Raw genomic sequence first — 13911 nt, forward strand, 5'->3', positions numbered from 1 at the left:
CGTCACTCAACAGCTTCATTTTTACAACTTCAAAGTCATTTTAACTTAATGTAGCATTAATATTAATAATATATATATTCGAATTTTTAAAGCTAACGAGTACGACTACATAATGCATGAACATAGAATTTGTGCATTAATAAAGAAATCAAACGATGATAATCAATTGTTATCATTAAGGATAAGGGTTATCTCCAAATAGTATATTATGAAATGGATTTGTCAAAGAGGCAGAAAAATAAATAATAAAAATCTATTCGATTGAGATATATTATTATTAAAAGATGACGAATGAAGTGTAAATTCTCAGTGCTGGATTTAACATAATTTTGTCTTATTATTATTCTAAGCTGACTAAAGTCTGGTAAAAATGGTATTGAAAAGAAAAAACAAAAAGAAGAACAAACCGGAGAGTTAAAAAAAAATGAATAAAAAAGGAAAGTTAAAAGTCTAAGAAATACGTTGCTAAACGTATTGGAAACAAGATTATTAATGATAATTTGAAAAGAAGTAAAATGTTTTGAGGTACTGTTGCTTAAAGATAATTTTATCCAAAGTTTGAATCTCAGAGTTTTGCCTGGAAAATAAAAAAAAAAATCCTTGTTGCGATTATTATAAAACTCAATTCTTCGTGCAATATCGTTTCGGTTAAAGCTACTCGCAAGAAAAACATATCAGCACGGAGCAATGGTGGGATGGGGTGGGCTCGGATGGGCTCGGATGGGTCATTGAACGAGAAAAGAAAAAAAGGGTAATTTCAAAGAGAAGATAAAAGACGGAGAAAGCAGCACACGAATGCACAAAGGCCAAAAGCGAAAGCATTAACACGCATTGAGTTACCCCAAAGTCAAGAGCTCAAACACAGGCGCGACACCTCGTCACGCTCGCACAAAAGCCGACTAAATATCTTTTGGCAGCGTTCGTGGTGCATTACGTGTGCCCGATTAGCTTCGCAAAATAAAGGAGAGCGTCATTAGGCAGAAAATGGCGCGACGATGATAACGAGATCATTGTCGATAGTGGATTGAAGATAGCCCTTATCCTTTGAAGGGGCAACTCCGTGCCGAGGTGTAGGGGGTGATCGAGGTAAATAGGGGGAATGAGATGGCATTGTCATGCTCATGGTCATGGTCATGGTCATGGTCATGGTCATGGTTTTTGTCGTTGTTATTGTTGTCGTCGTCGTCGTCGTCGTCGTCGTCGTCGTTGTTGTTGTTGTCGGGCGCGTAAAATTTCGTTAAATTACGGCTAGGGAGGATTGGGGCCGTGATAGAGCGAATAGTGAGAGCTGGACGTATTCGAACTTTCAGAGCCGTGGGCTTCTCGGTGAAGAAAGACCGTAGGACTGTGTATCAGTGCCACGAAAGTACAACGAATAACTTTGCCGTGCTGACGCGCATGAGCAGTCGGGTCGAGCCGATAATCCATGGGAGCAGGCACGACCTGGTCTACTCCTCGAGAAAGGAGTCCTCCTCCTCGTCCTCGCTCGGGTTGGCCCGCGGCGGCAGCGTCTGCCGGCTCATCGGCGCCAATGCGGACAGCGGCCTCGGAGAGAGCACCACACAGGATTTTTCCAGCTGCTGCTCGAGCTCGGCCGACAGTGCCAAGCACACGCGCCCCGTACGTCCCTTACTACCCCATTCCCTTCTCCATCGTTATTTTTCTTGCTTTGTCGAAAGGGCATGGAAAGTTGGGATGACTTATTGCATTGTCGCACAAGCCGACACGCGACATTCCGGGCGGATCGCGAACTCCGATCTCTCCCCATCCCGCCTCTCCCGACACTCCGCGCCAAAATCGCTCTATAAGCACACTCCTATACAACCTCCTATCGACCTTAGCGCGATTTTCCATCTCGATCCGCTCGGCGTGCAAATGCACGTATTTACGCTGAACCGTCCAGTTTTGGCGATTAAAACGAAGAAGCGAGGAGCGATTACTGCGATCAGAACTACAGTTTTGCGTCGAGAGTTGTTGCTACGAGGATGTCACATGAAATATGTGATTTCTCGGTACTCTTGTATTATCGGATCTGGTCGCGCACGAGTGAAATACAATTTCATCGAGCCTAGAGCCTCGATTTATATGTTGCGCCGGATTCTCGATTTAGAATTATTATTTAATGACAGTATGGTCGACTAATGGGGGAATTGGGCATCAAATTGGGCCGAGCTAACGCTTATCGATTACCCTGAAAATGAATATTTCGAAATTACAAAAAAGCTTCGCCAAGCGATTTCAGCCAATAATCTAATACACCATCGTCTGCATGTCGATCATACGCTTATGATTTAATAGTATCAAACGGCTTATAATTGTAAGGGAATATGTAATATCCATAAGGGGCTGGAAGATCGAACGAGCGGTCGTTGGAGCTCGTAGCATAATTTCGCGGGAGATAATATTGAAGGAGACGGAGGCAAGGAAGTTTGATAGTAGCCGACTCGGGCTTTAATTAAAGACAAACTTGTCATTATTCCCGTGTTCCGGTATTCCGAGAGCTCCGCTTAATGTTTTTAACAAGGAGTCGATGAACGTCGATTAAATTCCGAGCGTCCAATTCGAAAAAGTCTGATCGAGGCCAACGGATTATTTACATTTGGTATAAACTAATAAAGAATTCTTAGTACGATCGGCATTAAGGATATTCACTAAACATGTAAGAGATATGGACATAATTGTAATCGAATCATTGAGGCTCGGAGGTTTCATAAAAGTCTGAGTCAAGAGGGAGAGAGAGAGAGATAGAGAGAGAGAGAGAGAGAGAGAGAGAGAGAAAGCATACAATGATTCGCGGTACTAATAGTATGACCGGTATTCCAAACTAGACTCTGGTCGTAAATGGATTTCTATTAGGATGAGATAATGGATTGTTGCAAATTGGTGGTTTCTCAGTAAAATCTAATCACGTTCATATTTACTTTTTCTTAGTGTAATGCAAGGAAGGAAATCCTATATATTTCAACAGTGAAGACGAAACTATCGACTTTTCCATTAGATTTTCGCTTTTCGCTTTTCGCTTAACCGTTGGCCCACAAAGTTATTCGGAAATATTGACTAAATGTTCGAACAGACATTTCTCTAATAGGCGAATCAACAATTAATAATTAAAAACATCATTTACGATTGTCACATATTCCACATTAACTTTTAGCATGCAAAATTCTATCGTTAATTTCTTCTTTTCAATTCTCGAATGTTTAACGCTACGTATATAGTCGATAAATAATAATTTCTCAGGCGCATAATAGGCGCACGGGTAAGCGTCTACGTACAAACAATTACATTAATTACGAAATTTTTGACAGACCACAACGTGTACATCCTACAATATCCCATAGGCGGTGATTAAAATTGTAAATTAATATTTAATTCTCCTGCGAAATATGCCGAAAATCCATCATAATAGACATTCCATACAAAGCTGTAGTTCTGATAACAGACATCTTTACTATATCGTAAAAAAAGAAATAGAAAAAGAAAGAAAATAATAAACATTGGTCGAATGACAGCGTGGCAAACTCAAGCAAAAATAGACGATAAAAATATGTTTGACGAGTATCCACAAATATGAGATAAAAATATCATAATTTAGTTACACGTATTTTCAATACGTACGTCTACGAATGTGTTTGGCATGAATAATACAGAGACTATTGTTTTTCGTTTTCAAAGTAAGCTTGTTGTTAATTTTCTTAATTTAATGTTGCATTAATGAATTTGAAGCATAAATGTGCACGGCAATATATGGTCTATTATTCTTTATTTGAAAAATGCAAAAATGTAAAAATAATAACCAGTAAACGTTTATGTTTTTTAGTTAATACTTTTTATTATTATTATTGTTATTTGTAATCCATTAAAATTCAGAGTGAACTGTAGCAAGGAAATTATTTTTATTTATGGGAAATCAATTTCCCTTATACAAATATTATACATCTCATGCACATGATTCATCTATTTAATAATAATAGGAAAAATTCGATGTAATTTACATTTGCCAAACTTTTTGTATTGCTTAGTTTTTTTTTTTTTTTTTGCTTTTTTTTCGTTATCTATTAAAAACATATAGAATCAATTTATTGCGGAAACATTGATGTTAATGTCGATCTAACAAAAATGAAACTTATTGGCGCATACATGACGGATAGGTATATGAATAAGTATTTATATACATACACTTGTAATAGTCAGAATTTTTTCACATAAATGAGAATGCCGTTTATAATTAACTATATTATTAAAAATATATGAATGAAAAAAGAAAAACAAAAGCCAAGAAAGATTTTCTTTTCTATGCGAATATTTGAAAGCCCATTATGGGAATATATATATATATATATATATATTTATTTATTGTTGTGATTTATTGTTCTCATTGTGCAGAATAACTTTGAAGATTAAAAACTGTTTCAGCAGGTTTGAATTTAAAAAAAACTACTGGTGATCGATCTCGTTTATTCGATCTTACATTAATATTTAATTAGTTCAGTGATTTACATGTTCCGAAGATGATTTTAAGGTGTGTAATAACATGATTTCACGAATCATATTTTTATCTCATATTGGATTTATTATTTAAATTACTTTCCGTTTCCGATCATTGATCAATCATATTAATCTTATTCGCACATTAAGATATCCTAATAATCCGATACCTTAGCAAAAGAAGAAAGAAAAATAATTTGGGGAGATAAATGAAGCTGTCAATTGTAGTAAAATAAACTTTCTTTCACGTAGACAACACAAAGGCATTTAGATGAAGACGGATATTATAAACTTCCTTCCGATACTTCCAAGCACAATTATCTTCATAGTGACGCAACATTGGATGCTGTACTTCAGCCAATCATATCGTAAGTATTATTTAATATTTACATAGATTAAAAGGAATCGAGTGTAGAGGGGAAATTATTTTACAAATAGTGCGGAAGTTATCTTGAAAATCCGTTGAATCGTTCGTCATTAGGAAGCGAAAGTCGATTGCCTGAAACGAAGGATGTAGCAGCAGGCACACTCGCGTTATCGACCGAGACCGGTAAAATAGGAATTCACAAATTGCGCCCGATAAAATACCTGTGGACATTAATCCAGGCCGACATTGCGTCATTGAGTCGCGCGAAATAAAAATTCATCTGTTTCAGTACATTAACCCGGAGACGTCGGACCAAACCAAAGTAAGTCGCAGAGACAATGACGCATACCTATCTGCCGCTGAATCTGAAGTGCACATATTGTATATTCCCTTTCGAAGTGAACATTTTTTACACCTCGATTAAATAAAAGTCTATAATCCCACATAAATCGTATTTTTATTATTTAAATATAGTTAACTTTAATATTACATAATAGTGATATGTAACAATCTTAGTTTAACTATATTTCACGTTTATCTCTGCCCGCATAAAGTATTGACATAACATATTGTATCAAAGTCGAGATGCTTAACGAACAAATTTCTATTTGAGCTTATTACGTGGCCTTTAGCTTTAACTAATTACATTCCATCACATTATAATATCGCCTATCTTAAAGCTGCGATCGAAATTTTAATTAACATATTGTATCTAATAACAAATAGTTTCGCTTATTCGTTACTCGAGTGAGATTAAATTTTCTTATTTTTCTCTCGTGTCTATCTGAAATTCTTATATAAACGAACAATTTGGGAAAGCGAATGAATAAATAACCAAGATTGCGACTATGGTTTAAATTATCTGTCGATAATAATGAAAGGGGTAAATCACTTTACCATATGTAATAGTTATGTCAGGCTGTAAATGATTTGGAACGAATGACTAGTTGGCAATGCATAAAGATGCATTCTTCGGGTATCTTGCGAGCATTTATAGAGACAACTCTCCTGTATGAAAAATAAATAAGAAATAATCAAATAAATTTGAGCAACAAGAGAAGTATTGATCAAATAATTCTTAAACAATAAATGTACACAATAAGCAGAGATTAATGAAAATACATGCTAACCATTTCCTTAAATATTGATAATTATTAAAATATTATATAATTCAATAATTACAAAGAGCGCTCATAATATACTGTGTGGAAACATTGCATCGACGCTACTTTATATTCTTAGCTTAAATAATTTGTGGAAAATTTATGGCGTCGTTGCTTAACCGCACAAAATTTTGCCATCGCAAAATGTAAATTTTACATTTTAATTATGTATAAGAGGCTGAATCTTTACGTGTTACTTCTCAATCCATGAAAAGTTTATTGTTTAATCTTAATATCCTAGAAATTGTCGTCTCATACTAGTTGTCTTTCGATGCCATATGTCGCATTAAATTCTTTATAAATTTTTCCATTTTCTTAACATCTTGGGCAATCTCAGTCTTATATTGTAGGCACTAAAATAAACAGTTAAAATTACTTGCATGGATTTACATGAAAAGGCGATTATATGAATAAATAAGAAATTCTAATAGATAATAATGTTAATGCATAGCGATATAATGTACTAATGATAGCATTGATCGAGTATTTACATAAGAAGCGTATGATTTGGAATAAATGATATAATCGAGCGAAGGTCGGAAAAATTGTATTTACAAAGCCGAGGTGGTGGATAAGAGAAGAATAAATTAAATGGCCATTCGGTCGAATTGATTGTGCGAGAGTGAGGTTATAATTAAGTAAAAAAAAAATTCTTACCGTTCGATCATCTGTAAATTTTAGAGAAAGTATGCCTTTTTGGTGGCAATATTTCATGGTATATCGTGCCTAATGGAATACAATTTCGATTAATTAAATTACATGTATGTTTCCAGCCGCGAATATATGCATGCGTGCAACAATACACTATTAGCGCATTAAAGAGTGTGTGCGCGCGCGCGTGCACCCACTGCCCAAATGCTCGTGTATTGTGCATTGTGCATGTGCACATCGTGCAAACGCACTGACGTTCGAACGTATTAACGTACGTGAGCGAGCACTCGCTTATGCGCATCTCTAAAATGCCACAGCTTAATTAACTATTTACCTTCATCGGGTCTTGCAAATATAACCTTTCCGCGCACTTTTCGAACTCCTCCCACGTATTCAAATAGGTCATTATGGTTAAAAATAATCGGCGATCTAATTGAAATAATGGTCATTCGTTATTCACGAGTCTTGAAGCCTCAAAGGTACAACTTGTCGGAACGAGGGCTTGTCATGCTGTCACTTTTCTTTTAAAGTACGCGTCGCTTTGGCACATGTCGCCGATGTGTTCTACCACTCTGATTGAGCTCGGCTCAAGCTATCAGCCTTCCCGGTACGGGGCCAGGTGGCGCTCGTAGGTCGCGCAAGCGCCCTACGCATATCCTTCCAACGGAAACGTGATTTCTCGTATCCGCGAATCGCGACGGAACTTCCACCGACCTGGCCAGCTTCTAATCGTCTCAAATTCATCATCACGCGCGTGTTCATCCAGGATGACGAGAGCGATCGATCGAGCGAGTATTTCACGCCTTTCCTCCTTGCCCGTTCACTATCCCCGTTGATGCTTCTGCTTCTGCCACTACTCACCAAACAAAAGTAAAATAAAATTTTTTTAAAAAAAACCAATGCTATTTCCATCCTTCGAGCTAATGCTTTTTACGCGACAGATGTCAGCCTCGTGCCGTTATGCGTGGCTCCCACTATTTTATCGGCGGTTGATAATTGACGGCGGCTGAAAGGGGGCGCATTGATCGCAGGTGCGACGCCTCGTCCTGTGGATGAGCTGGGATAACTCGTGCATTTATTATCTTAGCGTTGGCCGTCCCGCTGGAAGCTTATCGTGTTATTTATGAATGAGATTTATTGCTATTGAGATGGAGATTGCGGCAGCTCGGTGATGTCGAGGAAGTCTCTGCAAGGATTAATTGAAAAATAAAAATGCAAGGTCGGTGATGATAATCGGCAGATTCCTCAAAATGCAAAATATTTCGAACATCACGATACTGGCTTTTTCAACTTTTACTTTATTACATTGACAAAAATTTGTCTTTTGCTATGTAAGTGCGAATGACGCTTTAAAGCTTAACAACATAAATTCCTTAATTTTGACGAATACAATACTCGAGGATAATTGCAATTTCCATTTCTCGAAGTGTTAGAAAGATTAAAAAATTTTCATAAATCATAGAACTATGAGAAATACTATTCATCATAATGTCAGTCCTCGTTAAACTCGATTGTTAATTTTTTAATGCAACGAATGATAAGTAGAATTAATTCATACATCTCGGGAGCAAAAGAAGAAAAAATTCTTTAGAAGAAAAAACAAGAAAAGAAAAAATACCATTTTCTTTTTTTAAAAAATTATTCCTTCAATTATCACTCGTTACCTTGAACATTACTTTAATCAATAAAACGTACATTAGCTATTAAATATATTCTTTGATATCTAAACAATTATTGAATGGAAGTGGATAGGGTAAAATTACTTTATTAAATTTTCTTGTATTAATAAGGAGATGAAAATAATTAATCATACAATAAGAAATGATATATATATATATATATATAATATATATATATATATATATATATATATATATATATATAAAATCAGCGTAAAATATAAGTTTAATAACACTTAACATAATTTTTAAATACACAAATCAATTCACTGATTAAGATTGTTTTATTTTTGGATTTCACTCAAAAATACAACAATGTCTTAGAATAAATAAATTCGATAAATACGTAAATCTCGTTGCATGGTTATGCATTTATTGCAATAATTTATTCGTAGATCGTATAGTTTGTAAGTACTTACATAAAAGTGACATTCGTTAATCTGTCGCTTAAAACTTAAAGCTAAAATAATCATATTTCTTTTGTTTTTTTTATTATTTTAAGTATATTTTTTAATATTTATCGCATTATTATTCAATAAAGACGACGTATAAACAAAGTAATGTGAATAAATTTTATTACAACAAGTCTTAATCTCAATTACACACTGTCTTAATTTAAAATTACCTATCTCTTTGGGAAGTTTTTCTTTTTTCTTACACATTTTACTTAAGAAATAAAATAAAAATAACATAAAAAAAAATTAAAAAAAAAAAAAAAAAAAAAAGTTAAATTTCATTGGAAATTCATTACAATGAGCTTGAATAATGTTCAGTAATTTATATCCTATATTTGTTTATTTAATTGTGTTGGATTTTTATTCATTCGCGTAATTATTTAGTCGTGGCTTAACAACGTGGTGAGTTTGTTGATTAGATTTAAATTAAAGCTTAAACATTAATTAATATAGTGATTTTGGTAAAATAAAATTTCTTTCCATTAAAATTGTATATAAATATTCAACAATTCAGGTATACATAAAGCACATTTGAAACACATTTCATAAATAACACAATATTATCTATATAATTAGGCTTTACTTGTGAGAAAAGTCTATGACGCTTCGGCTCGTAGATCTTTAAATGTCAAATTGAATTAAATAATTATAATAAAAGGAACAAACGGGTAATCAATTTGTCGAATGCATAACTTTGCTGGCATTTGAAATCTTAATTTACTGCTCGAAATAATAGAAACGCAGTTGTAGGGAGAAGATGCTGGGGGAGATAAAATAAATTCGGTTTGCTTAGTGAAATTTAAGCTATTTTACTTTGAATGTAGAAAAAAAATAATAAAAAAAAAAAAAAAAAAAAGAAAAAAAAGATTGAAAGTAGAAGAAGAGAGAAAAAAATGAATTCTTCACAGATGAACAAAACATGTCGAATTCCCAATTAACGAAATCTAAAGAATGTTAGAAAATAAAAAAAAGTTAAAATAGAATCTTTATTGCTCCAGGCGCTCCGAGAATGATAATTTAGACGTATAAGATTTTCGTGTTATTCTACGCTAGGAGTTTTTCTAAAACGAGTCTTGAATCTCGATAAGGAAGGAGTCATAAAAAGAAACTGCGCGTGAACCTTTTTCCGGACAGGATGCGCTTATATATTCTATACTCGCACGCCGAGCCATCCGTAAGAAAGATTCTTGGACAACAATCGTCTTTATTTCGTTATCAGAGCCGAAATTTCTCGAGCGAACTTTTGTCATGTTAAGGTTTTTGGTTACGTTCGCTTCACTCCAAACACCCATCCCCCTCCCCACACAATCCCTCGCCATCCTAACCGCCAAGAATCTCTCATTCTCATTCGATATTATACGCGATATAATAATGTCCTTTTTCATTGCAAAGTTTATGAATATTTTAGATACCTCTAAAATCGAAAAAGTTATAGCATTCTTTATTTTAAATTAGTATGGCAGAGTGCCATAATAGAGCTTTTATTACACTCAATAACGTCTACGTGAATCGACTGGTATGAGAATGAAGCGGGAGCCCATTGTTCGGGATCTGGGCTACTTTCTTATTATATCCTGCGATTGCGATTTAAGCGGGAAAAATGACATGTTAAAATAATACAATCGATAGCGCCTTACATCTCCAACGCAAATATAATTAGCCGGCCGCACGCAAATAATAAATGCTATGTACAAGTATAATATACGACGGTAAAACGGAATCGAGCCTCGCGCGGCACTCATTCTCAATTCTCTCGAAAACCAACATGTCTCAATTCCATGAGTGCGCATCGACGTAAGCACGCACGCACGCACGCACGCACGCATGCACGCACGCACGCGCTTCGGGCTATTGCCGTTGGTCGAGTCTTTTGTTTGGGAACTACGAGTAAGGGATAAACAAAACGGCGAGACGACGTAACGACGGAAAAGACGGAAAGCGGCGCTCGCTCTGACACGAAACTCGGGCTCACATTTTAATGTGGGCCCCGCGCGCGAAACGTACACGGGCACAGAGTTAGGTAAATAGATGGATAGATAGATAAATAGGTAGCTGCTAGGTAGATAGAGAGATACAGAGATAGAGAAAGACAGAGAGAGAGAGAGAGAGAGAGAGAGAGAGAGACAGAGAGAGTGTGAGAGAGTGAGAGAGTGTGAGAGAGACGAATCGTAGACTCTAATCGGGGCGCTCCAACGTGGCGGAGCAAAGGGGACTAGTGGGCCGCTGCTCGGCCCCGTAGAACACGGCGAACCTGCCCTCCTGGTATCAGACGATCGTTGGCGGCTGAAAGACCGCGGGGGCGCGCCGGACCTTGAGGGCTTCAGGGCTCATGGCCGTCCTCGATTTGCACGCAATCTGATCGTAGTCGTACATGACAGCGAGGCCGGCGTCGAGGACCGGCTTCCTCCCGTACATTCCCATCCCCGACATCGCGCTCTTTAGGCTATTTTGCTGGAACTGCTGCTGGAGTTGCTGCTGGAGCTGCTGTTGCTGTTGCTGAAGTTGCTGCTGCTGCTGTTGCTGGTGGTGCTTTTGTTGTTGCTGTTGCTGTTGCTGATGTTGCTGCTGATGCTGCTGCTGCTGCTGCTGCTGCTGCTGCTGCTGCTGCTGCTGCTGTTGTTGTGGACGAAGAATTATAGTCGTAGACTTTAACGGTCGCAGGTAAACCGTTATCGCGCTCTAAAGGTTTATTTCGTGCTGGGAATCCGCGCATGCTTTTCGCAGGCTAAATTCGGGGCTAAAGTAGGTGGGGCACCGGGTGTCGGTTATGGTGGCGAGGGGAGGGGATACGCCCGCGAAATAATTACAGTGAGATTATTAATACCAACTAGGCTTTTTTTCATCTTTTTCTTCTCTGTTTCCCCGATATCACAACCTATCCGTATCGCTTTTGCGCCAAAGTCGTAAAAAGAGTTGTGCAATTGAAAAGTTTATTTGCTTTGAAAGTAAACTCGAGTGAATGACGGCCACGTATTAATTTTAATTTCTTATGGCCATTATCAGATCAGCGCCTACGGTATTGATAAATAAATATTATCGAGCGGCCCGTTTATTAATAGACACAATGCTCGTGCCACATCATTGCTTAAGCGAGTGAACGATATTTTGAACAAGAGCTCGAGAGCTCGAGACCCCGAGCCGTAAAAGAAAATTTGTCTCGGAAAATTGAATAATTAGCGAATGTTTGGTTACGCTCGGTATATCGATGCAATGGCTCATCTCGCAGTCATTATGCTACTTCAATTAGCTGCGTCGTAAATGAATTCGTCACGTTTAACGAGAATGAACAGTGAGAACGCGGTGAGTGTGAGGTAGCGATGGTGGTGGTGGTGGAAGTGGTGGATGGTGGCTGGGGGTTTGGGAGGGAGGGAGTGATGCGATGGGGTGAGGTGAATAGAGAGATAGAGATATTAAAAATAGATGGCAGTTTAAATGGCTTAAAATCGAAGCTTTACCGCATATTTAATTCGAATGCGAACGCAGAATGCATTAAATAGCGATCGAAGAGTATGATAAAAAGAAGAAAAAAAAAAAAAAAAAAAAAAAAAAGAAGAAAAAAAAAGAAGAATAAAGCTCTAAACTACAGTTGGTTAATAATAGAAGGCAATATTTGGCTCGATTGGTATAGTTGTTCGATTGATTTTTGCGTTGGTCGATAGCGACGGATAGGGAAGAGATGCCATCCATCCTCGGCCATGCCAACGTAAAATGGTTGGAGGTGTGCTCACCGTGTGCTGGTGGTGTTCGAGGCCGGCCTTGAGCTGTCCGTTCCTCTCAATGGTCGTCGGGGCGGCGATGACGCTGCCTGTACCCGTCCCGTTCTGCTGGGTCGGTGCCGCGGCCCCGTAATAGGCCTCCGCGGATATGCTACCCTCCTCCTCCTCGTGACGGTATTCACGGTGCTTGCGTCGCGAGCGTACCAGCGAGTAGAGGCCGACGGAGAAGAGAAGCAGGAGGACGAGAAGGCCGACCGCGCCCGCGGCCGCGATTATTCGCAGTTCCGTCGGGTCGCGCACCGTTAGCCGTAGATTCGTCGAATCCCGACCCTTCTCGCTCTCCACCACGAGAGTATAGAGACGCGCGTCCTCGCGCTGCAGCTCCCGGATCTCGAGTTTGGCCCAGTAGCAGTTGGTCACCATCTTGTTTTCGAGAATCGGCTCCAAGGGCAGCGCTTCGTACTTGGGGCTGATGCTCTCACCTGCGAACAGTCACGTCGTTCTTTTTCCCAAGTCTCATGCACGTCTCGCCGTCTTCCTCTCTTTAACTTTATTTACTCTTTGTGTCGATCATTATGACGATGATGATGATGATTATTATTATTATTATTATTATTGTTATTGTTGTTATCATTATTATTGTTGTTGTTATTGTTGTTATCATTATTATTGTTGTTATTATTATTATTATTATTGTTGTTGTTATCATTATTATTGTTGTTGTTATTATTATTATTATTATTATTAATATGGTTAAGGCGTCGGTGTGCTATTATTAGTGTGGCGATGCGGTAGGCTGTGAAGGAACGATGAGACTCGCTCGCAATGTCGACGAACGGAGTGGATTATTTTTTCAAAAAATTTGTTTTTTTCTTTCCTTCTAGAGCGACGGTAAGCTTTGAGGGAGTACGTTGAGGGATGCGGGGGAGAAAGGAGGAGGTGGTTGGTAGAAAGTTGAAAACCCGGGTCTTCGAGACGGCTGGGGTGGAACGATTTTGAGGTAGTTCAACACGATGCTTCGTGCCCAAGCGTTTGTCAGCCACGTCATTGTGATAACGAGACATTCTGTCACAAGTAATTTCGACAGATGCGACTTATTTACTCATCCAGAAAATTAACATTAGCCGAACAGCGTATTTTAGCGGCCGATAATAGTTTTTTAATGAGCATTTACACGAGCGGAGTCGTAATGCCTCGTTAAATACGTTTAAGTGGATTTGTAGTCCCGGGAATTGTAAATGAATGCATGAAAAAAGCGTCTGCGTAAGATTTTTTAATTAAAAGGTAATACGTTTGACATTAAACAGGCCAATCGCGCGTCCATTAGCAAAAACTCAATTGTGTAATTGTGTACGATTCATGATTTCAAGCGTCTCTTAGTGCGACTTGAAG

At 37.8% G+C, this 13911-nt stretch overlaps 3 protein-coding genes across 3 annotated transcripts in view; 1 reads left to right on the forward strand and 2 right to left on the reverse strand.

The window, feature by feature from the left end:
- The window catches only part of LOC105364319 (band 4.1-like protein 4), a 69958-nt gene extending 64306 nt beyond the window's left edge, over positions 1–5652 (forward strand). Inside the window, exons 16-18 of the mRNA XM_011502216.1 lie at positions 1311–1620; positions 4741–4856; positions 5145–5652. Coding sequence (XP_011500518.1) covers positions 1311–1620; positions 4741–4856; positions 5145–5181 — 463 coding nt within the window. The 3' untranslated portion in view covers positions 5182–5652. The remainder of the gene's footprint in view (positions 1–1310; positions 1621–4740; positions 4857–5144) is intronic.
- An 89-nt stretch (positions 5653–5741) lies between these two features.
- On the reverse strand, positions 5742–7286 carry Srp9 (signal recognition particle 9). Its single transcript, XM_011502217.1, has 3 exons — positions 7004–7286; positions 6676–6744; positions 5742–6371 (listed from the first exon to the last, which is right to left on the reverse strand). Exons 1-3 carry the CDS (start codon positions 7073–7075, stop codon positions 6276–6278), a joined length of 237 nt encoding a protein of 78 aa, XP_011500519.1. The 5' UTR covers positions 7076–7286; the 3' UTR covers positions 5742–6275.
- A 3659-nt stretch (positions 7287–10945) lies between these two features.
- LOC105364321 (muscle M-line assembly protein unc-89) overlaps positions 10946–13911 on the reverse strand; it is a 35366-nt gene continuing 32400 nt past the window's right edge. The window contains exons 6-7 of the mRNA XM_011502218.1: positions 12604–13001; positions 10946–11239 (exon numbers count right to left, since the gene is read on the reverse strand). Coding sequence (XP_011500520.1) covers positions 11069–11239; positions 12604–13001 — 569 coding nt within the window. The 3' untranslated portion in view covers positions 10946–11068. The remainder of the gene's footprint in view (positions 11240–12603; positions 13002–13911) is intronic.

Source organism: Ceratosolen solmsi, unplaced genomic scaffold (genome assembly GCF_000503995.2).
Source record: "Ceratosolen solmsi marchali unplaced genomic scaffold, CerSol_1.0 scaffold31, whole genome shotgun sequence".
Classification (NCBI taxonomy): Eukaryota; Metazoa; Arthropoda; class Insecta; order Hymenoptera; family Agaonidae; genus Ceratosolen; species Ceratosolen solmsi.

Bases quoted from the DNA above. Each gene is read 5' to 3' on its own strand.
- Srp9 (XM_011502217.1), bottom strand. From the start codon at position 7,075: ATGACCTATTTGAATACGTGGGAGGAGTTCGAAAAGTGCGCGGAAAGG. The intron at 6,745-7,003 runs GTAAATAGTTAA...GTATTCCATTAG, and splicing joins ATTTGCAAGACCCGATGAAG to GCACGATATACCATGAAATA. The intron at 6,372-6,675 runs GTAAGAATTTTT...TGTTTATTTTAG, and splicing joins AATTTACAGATGATCGAACG to TGCCTACAATATAAGACTGA.